The sequence below is a fragment of the Hemitrygon akajei genome, chromosome 18 (genome assembly GCF_048418815.1).
Source record: "Hemitrygon akajei chromosome 18, sHemAka1.3, whole genome shotgun sequence".
NCBI lineage: Eukaryota > Metazoa > Chordata > Chondrichthyes > Myliobatiformes > Dasyatidae > Hemitrygon > Hemitrygon akajei.
Window position 1 is genome coordinate 28,236,315 of NC_133141.1, and position 16,337 is coordinate 28,252,651.

The following is a 16,337-nucleotide window of genomic DNA, read 5'->3' on the forward strand; positions in this document are numbered from 1 at the left end:
TGTTGGAACCGCTTCTTTTTACATTATATGTCAATCATTAGGATGATGCAATTGATGGCTTTGTGGCCAAGTTTGTGGATGATATGAAGATAGGTGGAGGGGCAGGTAATGTTGAGGAAGCAGGGAGTCTACAGAAGGACTTAGACAGATTAGGAGAATGGGTAAAGGAGTGGCAGATGGAACACAGTACCCGGAAGTGTACGGTCATGCACTTTGGTAGAAGGAATAAAAGTATGGGCTATTTTCTAAACGGGGAGAAAATTCAAATTCTGTGGTGCAAAGGGACTTGGGAGTCCTTGTGCTGGATTCCCTAAAGGTAAACTTGCAGGTTGAGTCGGTGGTGAGGAAGGAAAATGTAATGTTAGCATTCCTTTGGAGAGGTCTAGAATCTAAAAACAAGAATGTGATGCTGAGGCTTTAAAGGCATTGGTTTGTTGGTAAAATGACAAAAAAGCAGGCAAATTAATTTTGGGGAGGGGGGCAGGACAATTTCTTTTTGGGACTGAATAGTGTTGACCCACACAGTAACTGCAAGCTGTGCACAGTGCATACAAAAACGTCGATGTCACTTTCAAAAGGTTAGTGAGGGAGAATAGTGATGTCAGAGTTAAAGCAATCTGAACTCTGCCCGTCTGCTCCACAGGTTCCTCAGACTGACTGTGGCAGGGAGCAGTGCACAGACCAAAAGGCAACCAGAGGCTATGTCATGTGCAATTTTGAACATCTCATGATAGGACAGGAATAGGAATGTGTGGAATATAAAGTTATGAGGGGAGTCAGAAGAATGGGCTTGGACCAGGTGTAATATTAAAGGATGTAGGGCACAAGGGGAAACAGTGGAATTAAATTATTGGAGGACATTAAATTGTCTTGGGAATGAGACAAAAGGTGAAAGGAAATAAGAGGGTATGCGGAGAAAGCAGAGTGTCTGGGTAGGATAATAAAGGCTCTGGAGAATGAGATTAAAAAGTATGGACGGTGATGAGAATACATAGGGTGGTTAGGGGAACGGGATGTGAAATGAGTGGAAATAGCCTTACTGTGAAATTAAAAGATGTAGTCAGACACTGGGAGAGGGGAAATCAGACAGTGCGGCTCCTGGAGGAAACTACTGGCAGAGCTTAAATGGCATGCACTACTTCAGTGCCGAATGGTATGTTGGAGCTGGGATTTGGGAACACCCCTTTTAAAGATGTACCTGAGATGGAGTGTGCTCACTTACCACTTGTGCGTTGGTCTGATTGTAAAAAGCTTCTGCAAACACCGAGACCACAAAGACATTAATGAGGAAAGAAACAAACAAAGCCAGACAGGTTTCGATGAAGAAATAACGATTTGCCTCTCTCACTTCCTTCTTATTGGCTCGATTCACATCCCTGGACTGAAGGAGAGAGGGAAAGAAAGAGAGAGAGCTAGAGATTATTAGTTCCAGCATTTCAGAGAGCAACTGAATGAAACACATTTCAAACAATGAAAGACATTTTAAATAATGCCAGTGTGTTTCTGAGGTATAAGCTGAGGAGGATACTGTGACAGGTAGATATCCGCACCATCTGGGCCATTCCATCTTCTTGCAGCTCTCACTGGGCAGGAGATACAGAAGCTCGAAGTCTCAAACCACCAGGTTCAGGGACAGCTACTTCCCTTAAGCCATTTGGTACTTTAATCTCAATCACTACCTCGGTGTAGCAACACTCTGTGCACTTCCAACACTTTGCACTAAAATAGATTGCTGTTTTTGTTCAAATTGTGCTGTTTATTGCATAAATTATATATTTATATTTAACTTGTGTTTTACTTGTCAACTTTGTGTATCTGATGCTGTGTGTCCGTGACACTGCTGCATATTGCACCTATACGTATGTTAGCAACACACAAGGATCTTGAGGAATTCAGCTGTTCAGACAGCATCTATAGAGGGAAATGAACAATTAATGTTTAGGGTGATGGGGACTGGTGGGATAAGGGGAAAAAAGGACCAGAGGGAAGTGTAGCAACATATAAAGGAACCAAATGACACACACAAAATGCTGGAGGAACTCAGCAGGCCAGGCAGCCTCTGTGGAAAAAAGTACAGTTGACGTTTCGGGCTGAATCCCTTTGGCAGGACTGGAGGGAAAAAAAGGTGAGGAGTAGGTTTACAAGGTGGTGGGAAGGAAGAGAGAACCACAAGGTGATAGGTGAAGCCGGGAGGGGGAAGGATGAAGTAAAGAGCTGGGAAGTTGGTTAGTGAAAGAGGTACAGGGCTGGAAAACTGATAGGAGAGGGCTAAAGGCCATGGAAAAAAGAAAAGGGGGGAGGAGCACCAGAAGGAGGCAATGGGCAGGCAAGGAGATGAGGTGAGAGACTGGTGAAGGGGGCATTACCAGAATGATGTTCATACCATCAGGTTGGAGGCTACCCAGGCAGAATATAAGGTACTGTTCCTCCAACCTGAGTGTGGCCTCATCTCGACAGTAGAGGAGGCCATGGACTGACATGTCGAAATGAGAATGGGAAGTGGAATTAAAATGGGTGGCCACTGGGAGATCCTGCTTTTTCTGGGATGATTTTCCCAATCTACCTGTATGTCTACCCAAAATGTTGACTGCTAATTTCGCTCCATAATAGATGCTGCCTGACCCGCTGAGATGCACCAGCACCTTTGTCTCCAGCCTTTCATTCCTGGGATCATTCTTGTGCGTCTGTCCAGTGCCAGGATATCTTTTTTAAGTAAGGGGCTCAAAACTGCTCTGCAGACTTCCAGAATCTGCCTTCACAGTACGCGCGCGTGTGCATGCATGTGTGCGCGCGTACAATTACTTGTGCATATGACAATCAGCTCGAGTTTGACACCTTTACCGGTGAACAGTTGGATCTTACTTTCCGCTCTCCTGTCTGCACCTTCAGCAGGTGTCAAAAGCCATTAAGGGCAACTGCTGGTTCATTTCTCATGTTGGCCATTCTTTCAGACTCACTTTCAAGGACTCTACAACTCATGTTCTCCGTATTAATTATTTATTTTTATTTGCACGATTTGTCTTCTTTTGCACATTGGCTGTTTGTTGGTCTTTATGTATATTTTCATAAATTCTATTGTATTCCTTCACTTTCCTGTGAATGCCTGCAGGAAAATGAATCTCAAGATAGTATATGGTGACATAAACATATTTTGATAATAAATTTCCTTTGACTTTGCACTGCTAACTTTTGTGAGGCAAATCAAGGTACAGTACCTTAAATCTATTTTGATTATAAAAATCTCTTGTACACCAGAGATTAGTCTCAGAGGGTGGCCATAACAAGATGCACCCAATGGCCCCTGAGTTATGAGCAAGTGCAAATGTATTTTGCCTTGGCACCAAATCATGTAAACAGTCCTTTGCTGTGTCAGTTGAAGCATTTTTGTCACTTCATTATCTCAACATATGACCTCATGTGAGTGAATGTACTGAAAAGTACCAAGATAGGCCAAACCAAAAAGAAATACAACATGCCAGACCACACTTTCCCCAGCACTGCTGATAAATTAGAAATGCTGCTCAGTAACTTGCCTCCATGCAAGCTTAGACGACCTAAAATGTGAAATAAACCACTGAACAGTTTGAGGCCCGTGAACACACACAATACTCACTTTGACCAAGGCAGAGTGCAGGTAGATATTGTGTGGCATGATTACAGCTCCAACGATTCCAACTGCCTGTTCCAACTGGCGGGTTCCACAGCCTTGGCAGTAGGGAATAAACATCCCCTTTAGTAATTGCCCCTGGTCAGGCTTTACAGTTATATACTGTGGACAGTCAAAACAGTCAAATAGTTAAGTACCAAACAACTTCTGTACTGTAATAGATGCACTGTGCATGCTTGATAGTACACCCTTTCAAACACAGCCCTGACCAGTTCTGAGAAGCCACATGGTTAGATACTAGACAAAGATCACGGCTTTGAAGATAGACACAGTTCCACATGGCTTCTAACGTCCATGTTGGTTAATGTTCTAGCACTTTTGCATTGCACAAGATTATTTCCTCTTGATGGATATGCAATGACTGCGATAAGGTGATACACAATCAGTGGCCACTTTATTAGGTATACCTGCTCATTAATACAAATATCTAATCAACTAATCATGTGGCAGCAACTCGATGCATAAAAGCATGCAGACATGGTCAAGAAGTTCAGTTGTTGTTCAGACCTAACATCAGAATGGGGAAGAAAAGTGATCTAAGTGACTTTGACTGTGGAATGATTGTTGGTGTCAGATGGAATGGTTTGAGTATTTCAGAGTCTGCTGATCTCCTGGGATTTTCATACACAACAGTCTCTAGAGTTTATAGAGAACGGTGCCAAAAACAAAAAAAAAAACAAGAAACATCCTGTGAACATGAGTTCTGTGGGCAAAAACACCTCATTAATGTGAGAGGTGAGAGGAGAATGGCCAGACTAGTTCAGCTGACAGGAAAGTGACAGTAATTCAATAACCACACGTTACAACAGTGGTGTGCAGAAGAGCATCTATGAATGCACGTGTCGAACCTTGAAATGGATGAGCTACAGCAGCAGATCACGAACATATACACGGGACGTATCTAATAAAGTGACCACAGAGTGTATGACAAAACGAGTAATTCTATCAAGAGAATCGAGAGGCATGGGATTTGTGCATTAAAATGGTGCTAAGGTTAAAGATCAGCTCTGATCTTGATGAATGACAGGCAGAATGATCTATTCTTGTTTTTATTCCTTATAGACAAAGTCTATGCGTTCCTGAGTATAAAAGATAAGAGAGCGAGTGCCTTGATGTGCATAAGATCATTTAAAGGTGTTCTCTATTTATCATAGTTCCTCTGGTGGCTGAACTCTGGGTAGGGAAATTTGGAACTCTCTGTATTTCACCCATTTTCAATCCTCATATTCTTTCAGTCCCGAACAAAATAAATCTCTTGGCTGGGAATCAACCAAATCTTTTCAAAACTGTGACACATTTGCCAACTGAATGTCTTTTGGATTGACTCCAATGCCAGTGTATCCTTTATTAAATGGGGTGGGGGGGACCACAACTGTACGTGATTTTTGTAGCCTCAATAAGCATCTGTACAGGTGTACCTAATAAAGTGGCCACCGAGTGTACACTCCGTGATTGAGTCTTCGCAGTCCTCTTGGATAGTGACCCCCAAAGGCTCATCATCCTTTGGTGAAGAAACATCCCCTCATCTCTACCCTGGAAAGCTAACGGCTCGTTCTGTTCACCCAAGCCAGGAGAAAAGTAAACTTTGCATCTAAGCGGAGAATACTGAGGAGAATAATCTTCAGCTACAAGACAATATTGATCAGTTGGTAAAATGAGCAGGGAAATGGCAGATGGAATTTAAACAGGACAAGTGTGAAGCATTGCATTTTGGGAGAGGAAATGTAAAGGGAAAGTACACTCTTAATGTACTTAACCGTGTACATTAACCGTGCTGATGTACGTATGGATCTTAGGTTCCAAGTCCATTGCTCCCTAAAAGTGGCAATGCAAGTAGCTAGGGTAGTAAAGAAGGTGTACAGCATGCTTGTCTTTATTAGTTGAGGCATCGAGTTCAAGAGTCAGGAAATTAACTTGTGTTATTTTCTCTGGAGCGGTGGAGGCTGAGGGGAGAACTGATGGAAATTTATAAAATTATGAGAAACATAGACGGGGTAGGAAGCTGGTATCTTTTTCCCAGGGTTGAAATGTTTACTACTAGAGGGCATTTAAGATGGAGGAGGGGAGTTCAATGAGGAAAGTGGGCATTTGTTTTTTTCAAATTGCACAGAGTCCAAAATACCTGCAAATCAAAAAGCTTCCAATACTTCAAATTCACCCACTCTTACCTCATATCCAAATGTGACAGCCATAACTGTAATGAGAAATCCAAAGAAGGCTTCCAGTTTCCTTAAACCTGAAGCAGAAGTTTTCTGTTAGTAATACTTATAAAGCACTTCACAGGCAACACATTATTTTGAAATGTAGTGACTTGTACATTACCTGGAGGTTACAACCTTCTAATGCCTCATTACACTTTGATCAATTTTAAAGAACATTGTAGACACATTGGGCCAGATGGTGCTGACTGGTAAGCAACGTAAGCATTAACATGTTCTGGTCTTCTGGAGCTAGGGAAACAGCTCCACCTCTGGACTTGCCAGAGAATTGAAGACCTTATGAGATAACTCACTGCATCTCAGTACATGTGACAATAATACACCAATTCCAATTCCTAGCACAATGAATTCCACAAAGTGTATTCTTTCAGGTCAAAATGAGCAATAGAGACAAGCAGAATCATATTAAAAATAGAAACTTGGCCAAAGTAAGACCCTAGACTAAATTTCATGTATTCCTTTCTTCCTTTCTCCAATGTGAAATAACCGTTCAGTTTGCTTGGTTAGCTTGGTCCCAAATCAACCCTAATGCTAGGCTGTCGTGTGCTTTAGTGGCAGAGTCTAACTTTTAGTGCAGCACACTACTTATCCATTTCTGCAATGAAGATACATTGCTTTATTTGAAGGTGCATCTTCACTGAAGCTTGCTCAGTGGTTTTCATATAGTACAGAAGAGGTCTGTACCAGTGTTAATGAATACACAAGCTTCCTCCCATCCACGCTCAGTTAACTCTATCCTCCATTCCCTCATATACTTACCCAACCTCCCCTGAGATGCATTGGTTCTATTTCTCTCAACTACTCTCTTTGGCAGACAGTCCACACTCTCACCACTTGATAGGGTAAACAAATTTGTCCTGAATTCACTGATTTCTTAGTGAGGGCATCAAATGTAAGATGATCAAGTTTTACAATGCCCTACTAATAGAAGCACTCTCTGTCCACTATACTAAAATCTTTCATGAACTTTTGAGAATTCTGCTAAAGTTCCAAACATTTTCTTGCATATCCTTTTTTCGAGTTACAAGTTGCCCTCAAACCCATTTCAACTTCTCATGGCAAGAAGCAACAGCTATAATGACAACCAGGAGCCAGCCTTGCTGTATATGAGGGCATCAGCAGCAAAAATATGGCCAATGGGTAGAGGCACCTTGGAGAATCAGATAGCACAATATACCACATATTCTCTAGAAGCCGAACATGAAACCATTCACTGTGGACAGGCCTACACTAGAGACACAAAGTTCCAGGGGCACCATTTTCACCACAGTCAAAGCAAGGACAGTTGCCATTACAGACTTGGATGGTCCTTTCAATCTGTCTGTCTGTCACCATCTGACCTTTGGGTTCAGGGATCACTCATGGGCAGCTAGAGAAGGAAATGAGAGCCTACATATCTTGCAAGCCCTCTGCCAGCAACAACAATGACTACTCCAGCTGGAATCTACTTTGCTCCAGTAAACTGGCTCATCACAACCCGCGATTCACCCAGCAACACTGATGTTGTTGGCGAATTTATATATGGCATTGGAGCTGAGTTCAGCCACACAGTCGTATAGTGAGCAGACCGTGGGCTACGCATACAGCCTTGAGGTACACTAGTGTTGATGGTCACTGAGGAGATGTTATCAATCCTCACTGACTGAGGTCTGCCAATGAGGAAGTCAAAGTTCCAATTGCAGAGGGAGGTAGAGATCCACATCCTAATCTGATAGCTTTCTAATGTGATCATATTTTTCACATCAATATGCAACATTTCATGCTTTTGTTTCAGAATTCCCTTCCCACTTTCACATTCATTCTGCATTTATTGCTTGCAACTTTTATTTATTTAGAGATACAGCATGGCCCAATGAGCCTGTGCCGCCTAATTTCACCAATGTAACCAATTAACCTACCCACCCAGGTCTTTGGAACTTGGGAGGAAACTGGGTCACTCAGTTACGAAGAGAATGTGTAAACTCCTTACAGACAGTGGGGGAGGGGTTGGGAATTGAACCCAAGTCGCTGGAGTTGTAATAGCGTTACACTACTGTGTCACCCCAAAACTATACGTCAGCTGGAAGTCAAACCCGGGCCTTTCATGTGGCAGGTGAGAGTTCTACCACTGAACCACTAATGCTCCTTACAACTTCTTGCAGTCCTCCTCAGCACTGTCTATCCATCTTCCCAACAACAAATTTGATGCTTGTTAGAAATGTTAAAATTGCTATTTTGACTCTAAAGTTTAAACCCTTAAAATTGTAAACAAGATTACTCCAGCACTGTTGCATTTGGATCTGTGGATACTCCACCTGATTAATAAGCAAGCTGGATAAATAAGTTCTTTAGATGTCTTGCCAGTAGGCAAGGTCTAATGCCACTGTCAATCACCTAACCAGCAAAATCTGGCAGGCAGACTCTTGCAACAGCATTCCTAACATGTGAATGGCACTAATTAAGAGTCTTTAATGTTCAGACATCTTCAGGTCTTCCTGCAGATAGTCCTAAAGATGTCACACTTTGCACAGCGATCTCCATTTAAGCAACATCGCTTCTTAACTGAAAGGAGATCAACTGCACATTCTCAGCAGTGCATTTTTGTGAATTTGAACAGACGTTGCCTTTTTAAAAATATTTACATACAGCATGGAAAAGACCCTTCCAGCCATGCTGCCCAGCAATCCTCCATTTTAATCCTAGTCTAATCACCAGACAATTTACAATGACCAATTCACCAACCATTACGTCTTTGGACTGTGGGAGGAAACTGGAGCACCTGGAGGAAACTCACGTGTTCATTGGGAGAACGTACTAACTCCTTACAGGTAGCGGTGGGAATTGAACCCAGTTCACCAGTACTGTAAAGCGTTGTGCTAACCACTATGCTACCGTGCCGATCTGATAGTAACTTCTATCTGAATGCAAACCCAGGATATAAATCTCTTGCCCATATAGCTAATATACATTATTAGCTCTCAATCTAACAAATGTTTACTCTTCCTTTCCTCCAATGAGAATGGTCAAGTGCCCAGAATTCCTTCATTAGATTTGCTACCTACACTCACTAACGTGCAAGGGTCTATGTGGCTTCTTATGATGGGTATAGTTCTAGTTGAAAAATGCTATGCTATATCAAGTTTTGATCCTACTTCTCTTCCCACATCACCGTTCAAAGAATCTGTAGGTGGATTAATAAAAGATTAACAATGAATCTAAACACCATGGTTGCAAAGGAAACAACAGAAAATATTCTGTGTACCATGGTTATGCCATAATGTTTCAGAGATAAAGTATCGGAATCACACTCAGGTTTACTATCACTGACATCTGATGTGATATTTTGCTACTTTGTGACAGCAGTACAGTGCAAGGGCTTAAATTACTATAAATTACACAATAAATAATGCCCAACTCAAAGGAATAATGAGGTTGTGTTCATGGACTGGTCAGAAATTTGATGGAGGGGGAAGAAGTTGTTCCTGAATCACTGAGTGTGGGTCTTCAGGCTCCTGTACCTCCTCCCCGATGGTAGTAACAAGAGGGAATACCTTGGATAGAGATGGATGCCGCCTTCTTGTGACACCGCCTCTTTAAGATGTCCTCGATGGTGGGGAACATGCCCATGATGGAGCTGTCTGAGTCTACAACCCTCTGCAGTCTCTTGTGATCCTCTGCATTGGAGTCTCCACACCAGGCGGTGATGCACCCAGTCAGAATGCTCTCCACTGTACATTTAAAGAAATTTGATGACATAACAAATCTCCTCAAACTCCTAATGTAGTAAAGCCACTGGCATGTCCTCTTCGTGACTGCATCAATGTTGGTCCCAAGGTAGATCTCTGAGATGCTGACGTCCAAGAACTTGAAGCTGCTCACCCCTTCCACTGCTGGCTCCTCATTGACGACTGGCATGTGTTGTCCCGACTTTCCCTTCCTGAAGTCAACAATCAATCCCTTGGTCTTACTGACATTGAGAGTGAGGTTGTTGTGACACCACTCAACAAGCTGATCTATCTCACTCCTGCACACCACCTTCTTGTCATCTGAGATTCTGCCAACAGCTGTGTCATCGGTGAATTTATAGATTGTGTTTGAGCTGTGCCCAGCCGCACAGTCATGAGGGCAGAGCAGTGAGCTATGCATGCACCTTCAAGGTGTTGTCAGCAAAGGGGAGATATTATTACTGATTCACACTGTGGTCAGTCAAGGAAAGATAATAAATAAATGTTACTTATCAGCTTGTCCCAAAAATGGCACTCACTAGTCTCTTACACAGACTTGTAGCACAATATTTTATATTGTAACAGGTGCTGCACCACCTGTCACCTCTCGGTTCACACTGCCTTGGAAACGTGCAATTATGAACAGGGTAGCAAGTCCCCAAAAGCACCTATGCCAGCATTGTGCAATGTGCAAGGATTTTGCAAGTCGTCTGTCATGGCAAGATACCTTCCAAAATGAAATATGAAATAAAGGCAGCATTTTTGCGCTCCAAAAGTATGCTAAGAAAAAGGCCAAAGCTTTTTTTTTTTGTCTATTCTGCAGAGCATGCAAAAGAAAAATAATGTGTTCTGTGTTTTCTTTAGCACAGACATTATGTTAATCCCAACTGCATTCTTCTACATTGGGACAGGCACCCATTGATTCTGCTACTTAAACCTGATATTTAAAGGGAAGGCTACCTTCAGTCCAAAACAGGAACTTAAAGGGAAACTGCACCTTCAAATTAATTTGCATAAAGAGTCCATTCCCTTTAACGAACAGCAGGCTTTTAATTATCAGAATACAGGCCTGACTTCCTCATTGCATTTTCCATATGGAGGAGAGCACACAGAAAGCTGGATTGCACTGGCAACCAACTGTTCCAAAATGATCTGCTTGCTTCCTGCAGTGTTCACACTGAAGTACTCTGGATTTTTTCAGCATTGTGTTGACGTCTTGCTTCACTGTTGAGTTCAGCTTCACCCAGTGGGGACCAATGGTCTTTAACCACTACCTTGACCAGGGCTACACAAAACACATCAAGTGGTAGCTCCAAAAGCTGGAGACATGGAGATCCAGTAAGAGTTTCCTGCCTCTCTACTAAGCAGCCATACCTCTCTACTATGTGCAATGCTTTCCAGCAGGTGTCATAACATACGTACCATCGGGGTGGCTGAGCCTAAGGAAAGGAGTTCAAGTGCAGCTAGACATCTGCTACTTTAAATGCCCAAGTGCCACATTCCAGGGTTATTGGTCAACAAATGTTCAATCATGACAGTGAGGCACCTGAGTTACCCAGCTAATACTCTACAATGCTAACGGCTTACACTTGCCACTTCCTTGGTCTCACTGTGGATTAATCGAAGATGCCCCCTGCATAGACCTGAAGGACAGTGTTCTTTAAACTGATAACTTTAAACTACTGAGATTTTCCTTCTGCTTTGGGAGGAAGAGAGGGAAAAAGGTGGGGAAAATGCTCACCAATGTATGCCATTGAGTAATCCAAATGGAGGAAAGGACCCATGAAACAGATTAGTCCATCAGCTGAACTAAAGGCATCAAAATACTTTCTCAATGTCCAGAGTTGAAGCTTCATCCATGTCTTCTGAAGTTTGGATGTTACGCTAATGACATCACCCAACAAACAGTGAACAAATACCCCACAACTCTTCCTCAAGGGCTTGGCTCAGTGAGTCTCTCAATTACCACAACACAGATTCAAGAGTTGGGAGTAACAATCTGGATAAAGCTTCAACTAGGTATAACCATTGCTGCTGGCTCCTTCAGCTTTGTTTAACTGGCTTAATAAACATCCTTTCAGAATCAAAGTAACATACACTCAGTGGCCACTTACTAAGTACTGTACCCCCGTACATTTATGGTCTTCTGTTGCTGTAGCCAATCCACTTCAAGGTTTGATGTGTTGTGCATTCAGAGATATCCTTCTGCACACCACTGTTGTAACATGTGGCTACCTGTTGCCCTTCTGTCAGCTTGAACCAGTCTGGCCATTCTCCTCAGACCTCTCTCATTAACAAAGTGTTTTCACACACAGAACTGCTGCTCACTGGATGTTTTTTCATTTTTCATACCATTCTCGGTAAACTCCAGAGACCGTTGTGCGTGAAAATCCCAGATCAGCAGTTTCTGAGATACTCAAACCACCTCATCTGGCACCAACAATCAATCCATGGTCAAAGTCACATTTCTTCCTCATTTCGATGTTTGATCTGAACAACAATTGAACTTCTTGACCATGTCCGCATGCTTTTATGTGTTGATTGGCTGATTAGATATTGGCGTTAACAAGCAGGTGCATAGGGGTACTGAATAATGCAGCCAGCACATGCATTTGAAGTCCTTTTATGAAGTCATTGCCTGTCCTGCTTAGTTCTCAGGAGAAAAAGCCCAACGTGCTGCTTTCTAATTACTGCACGCCTAGAATAACCAAACTGAAACAGCCAATGAATCAAAGATCACTCAGTAATTTTCTGGTTCCCTGAGGTCCTCATTTCTTTTGAGCAATGACAATACCATGAAAGACTAAGCCTCAGACACAGTCCCATTCAGTCAGTCGCCTTGAATTTAAATCTTAATTCTCTATTAAGATCACCACTGTGCAAAGTGCCACTAACTATCTGATGAAATGGAAGCTCGATTCCTGGTTCCCTCCAATCCCACTCTCGGTTTAGTTGCACAGTGGAGCTCAGTAGATCCTGTTATCTCCCATTGAGGGAACTGGACAAGCCCTGAAACTCAACAAGCAATGATTTCTTAACTGAGGCAGGAAAAAGGACTCATTCAAACCTATAGCACGAAATGTTCATAATGCCAACATGCACATCAACATCATAATTCCAAACTAGTGGATAAGCGTGTATTTCCAGTCTACTAGACAAACCAGTTATGCTTATGTTTCCCATTAGTCTATTTGTAAAATACTACCGTTCAGTCACTCCCCAGCAGATTCAGTCAAGAACTAGGACCCACTGTCATCAATCACTCACCAAAGCATGAAGTTCAGCAAGTTACTTCCCAAGTACCTGCTCATCCTGTCAATTCCTGAAAAACCCCTACACCCATCCCCATCCCATACTCAATCAGACCCCAACCACCCCCTCTCGTTCCATGCTGTATCAACTGACTCCTAACCACCACCTTACTCCGTCTCAGTCAATCTCTCTCCAACAGCCTCCTCCTTCCCAACCCACCTGAACAGCCTCCGCTCAGTTTGTCACGGCACGCTCGGCTACACACATGCCGACACTTTCACCCAACTCCTCACCTCATGTTCCATCATTTGCTCCTTCATTAAATGGTGTTTGATCATTTTCAAGCAGAGCTTACAGTTAGTCCCTCCACCCTGTACTCTACAAGTTGCTGTCTTTCATTTTGTCTGTCAACTTACCATATTTGTCCAAAAACAGGAACACAAACGTGTCTACAATAGTAATTAATACTCCGCCCCACAGGGGAATCCTAAACACACAAAAAGGGAAGAGAACACATTTACTCAAGAAAAGAAAAATTACAGTGAGCAACATTGTTAAGATACTTTTACAGAATATCCCTTTTCCTGTGGCAGGATATGTCACAGCATTCCACACAATATTCCTCCAATAAATTTGCATTCAGGCTGGGTACAGCACTTCCATTTAATGTTTAATTATCCCTCATTACTGTGAGCAATTTCTTTCCTTCCAGAATATCATAAGTGGGGCTACTCATTTCCCTGAGCTTCCCCCCCCCCCACTTCTAGTATCTACTAGATATCAAAACACAAACTTGGCGTCACCCAGCTAATAATCCTCAATTTAAGAACTTATTCCATCCTGACAGGACATGAGCAGTATTGACCAAGGCAGCGTTTATTGCCTGTCTTCATAACAAGTCACTTTTTTGACAAATGGATGGCTTGGCACACCATTTTGGAGCACAATTTAGAGTCAACCACATACACAAGTGAAATATACAGTACATTGCTTTTAAATCAAGAATCTGGTCACAATACTTGTAAAAATATGATAAAATATGAAATTAAACAAACGAACCATCTAAATTACCTAATGTCTCCATGGGACTATGGATAGGTTTGTACCATTGAGGCAGGGAAAAGATGATAGAGTGAAAGAACCATGGTTCACAAGTTGAACATCTAGTCATGAGGAAGAAAGGGTACTTAAGGTTTATGAAGCAAGGATTAGACAGGGGTTTGGAGAGTTACAAGGTAGCAGGAAGGAGCTGAAGAATGGACTTAGGAGAGCTGCAGTGCGACATGAAAAGGCCTTAGCAAGAAGGATTAAGGAAAACTGCACCGTATTCTATACGTACACGAAGAACAGGGGGATATCTAGAGATCAGGGATAGAAGAGGAGTTGGAGAAGGCAAAGGAAGTCCTTAATGAATTCTTTGCTTCAGTCTCCACCAGTGAGAGGGGCTTTGACATTTGTGAGGACTGCATGGAACAGGCTAATATGCTGGAATATGTCAATGTCAGGAAAGAAGATGTGTTGGAACTTCTGAAAGACATTGGCATAGAAGAGTCCCCAAGGTAGGACAGGATATATCCCAGGCTACTACATGAAGGAAGGGAAGAAATCGCTGCAACTTTGGCAATGATCTTTACATCCTCACTGGACAGAGTAATAGCATCAGCAGATAGGAATATGGCAAATGTTATCCCATTGTTCAAGAAAGATAATACAGGATGAATACCCCTTATCCAAAATGCTTGGGGCTGGAAATATTTGGATTTTTTTGGGTTTTGGTATGTATAATGAGATAGCTTGGGATCGTCAACATTTCTAACTTTCAATTTATGTGCTACGTGTAAGTAGTCTTTGTCTTACACTTATTCAGCACACATACAGTAAAAATTATTACATATCATAAATAAAGTGTGTGCAAGGTAACAAAAGCAGCACAGCAGCATCAGGAGAATACCTGAATCAGCTGCTGAACAACAACATATAACAATCTCCACTTACTGTTATAGTAGACTATTTGCTTTTTAGCAATGAGAAGGAACAGAGTGATCTTGGAGTCCATGTTCATAGATCTTCCAAAGTTGCCACACAAGTTGACAGGGTGGTTAAGAAAGCATAGGGTGAGTTGGCCTTGATTAATTGGGCAAATGAGTTTAAGAGTCATGAGGTAATGTTACAGATCTTTAAACTCCGATTGGTGCACAGTTGGAATACTGTGGTCATCTCATTATAGGGAGGATGTGGAAGCTTTCCAGAGGGTGCAGAGGAGGTTTACCAGGACGCTGCCTGGATGAGAGGGCGTGTCTTATGAGGATATGTTGAGAGAGCTAGGGCTTTTCTCTTTGGAGCAAAAGGGAGCTGAGAGGACACTTGATAGAGGTGTACAAGTTGATAACAGGCATTGATAGAGTGGACAGCCGGCACCTTTTTCCCAGGTCAGAAATGGCTAACATGAGAGGGCATAATTTGGAGGTGATTGGAGAAAAGTACTGTATAGGGGGATATCAGAGGTAGTTTGTTTTTTTTAAAAAAACAAAGTGAGTGGTGAGTGCATGGAACGTCCTGCCAGGGTGGTGGCTGAGGCATAGATTTGGGACATTTAAGAGACTCTGAGATAGGCACAAGGATGAAGAAAAATGGAAGGCTATGTGGGAGGGAAAGGTTAGATTGATCGTGGAGTAGATTGAAAGGTAAGCACAACATCATGGACTGAAGGCCCTGAACTGTGCTGTACTGCTCTATGTTCTATCTTGCACAACGTAATATTGAATATGTTTAAACAAAGTGACACACATCTTTCAACTGGACTTCTATTGCGCTTTTTTTTGTAATTACGCAAATCTTGTTCACAACATTCACTTTTGGTACTTTACAACTGCAGGCATGAGAAACCTGAATTGAAAACATATAATGCCCCAATGAAGGGTCTCCCACCCGAAATGTTAAGCCTGCTTCCCTCTCCACAGATGCTGCCTGAGCTGCTGAGTGTTTCCAGCATTTTCTGCCTTTAAATTCATTTTTATAAGACTATTATGAAATGAACAGGACAATGCCATTACATCGAGGTTTACATGGAGAGAAAAATATGCATATAGCCCGAGTCAGTGGAGCAAATAGCCAGCTTCCACAGTTTTATTTCATCAGAAATAATTTGTTTGTCATTTAACTTCAGGATCTACATACTAGTATGTGTCTCTTGATCCCAAGCACACAACCTGTCAGGAATGCAAATGGCTTATAATGGTCAGAACTGATGCAATATCAACCAGAGCACAAAATATCTGATGACATTTTATAGGTTACAGAAAAACAGAATTGTTGTTGCAACTTTTAAACCTAGAAACACAAACATATGCAGTACAGCCATTAGTGCTTGAAAGCAAATTTGCAATGATATAGCGCCTTATAATGCCCCTCAAAATCTCTCAAAGAACTTTATAATCAGTGCAGTACAGTTGCTGCTATAACAGAGCAGCCAATTTGCGCATAGAATGCTTCTAG

General features: G+C 42.2%; 1 protein-coding gene across 4 annotated transcripts in view; it reads right to left on the bottom strand.

Annotated features, from left to right (window-relative positions):
- Positions 1-16,337, bottom strand: part of LOC140741225 (natural resistance-associated macrophage protein 2-like) — a 124,014-nt gene that overhangs the window by 43,001 nt on the left and 64,676 nt on the right. For all 4 annotated transcript variants that reach the window (XM_073071182.1, XM_073071181.1, XM_073071183.1 and 1 more), the window contains 4 exons: positions 13,259-13,329; positions 5,836-5,903; positions 3,614-3,769; positions 1,223-1,381 (listed from right to left, as the gene is read on the bottom strand). In XM_073071182.1, coding sequence (XP_072927283.1) covers positions 1,223-1,381; positions 3,614-3,769; positions 5,836-5,903; positions 13,259-13,329 — 454 coding nt within the window. The remainder of the gene's footprint in view (positions 1-1,222; positions 1,382-3,613; positions 3,770-5,835; positions 5,904-13,258; positions 13,330-16,337) is intronic.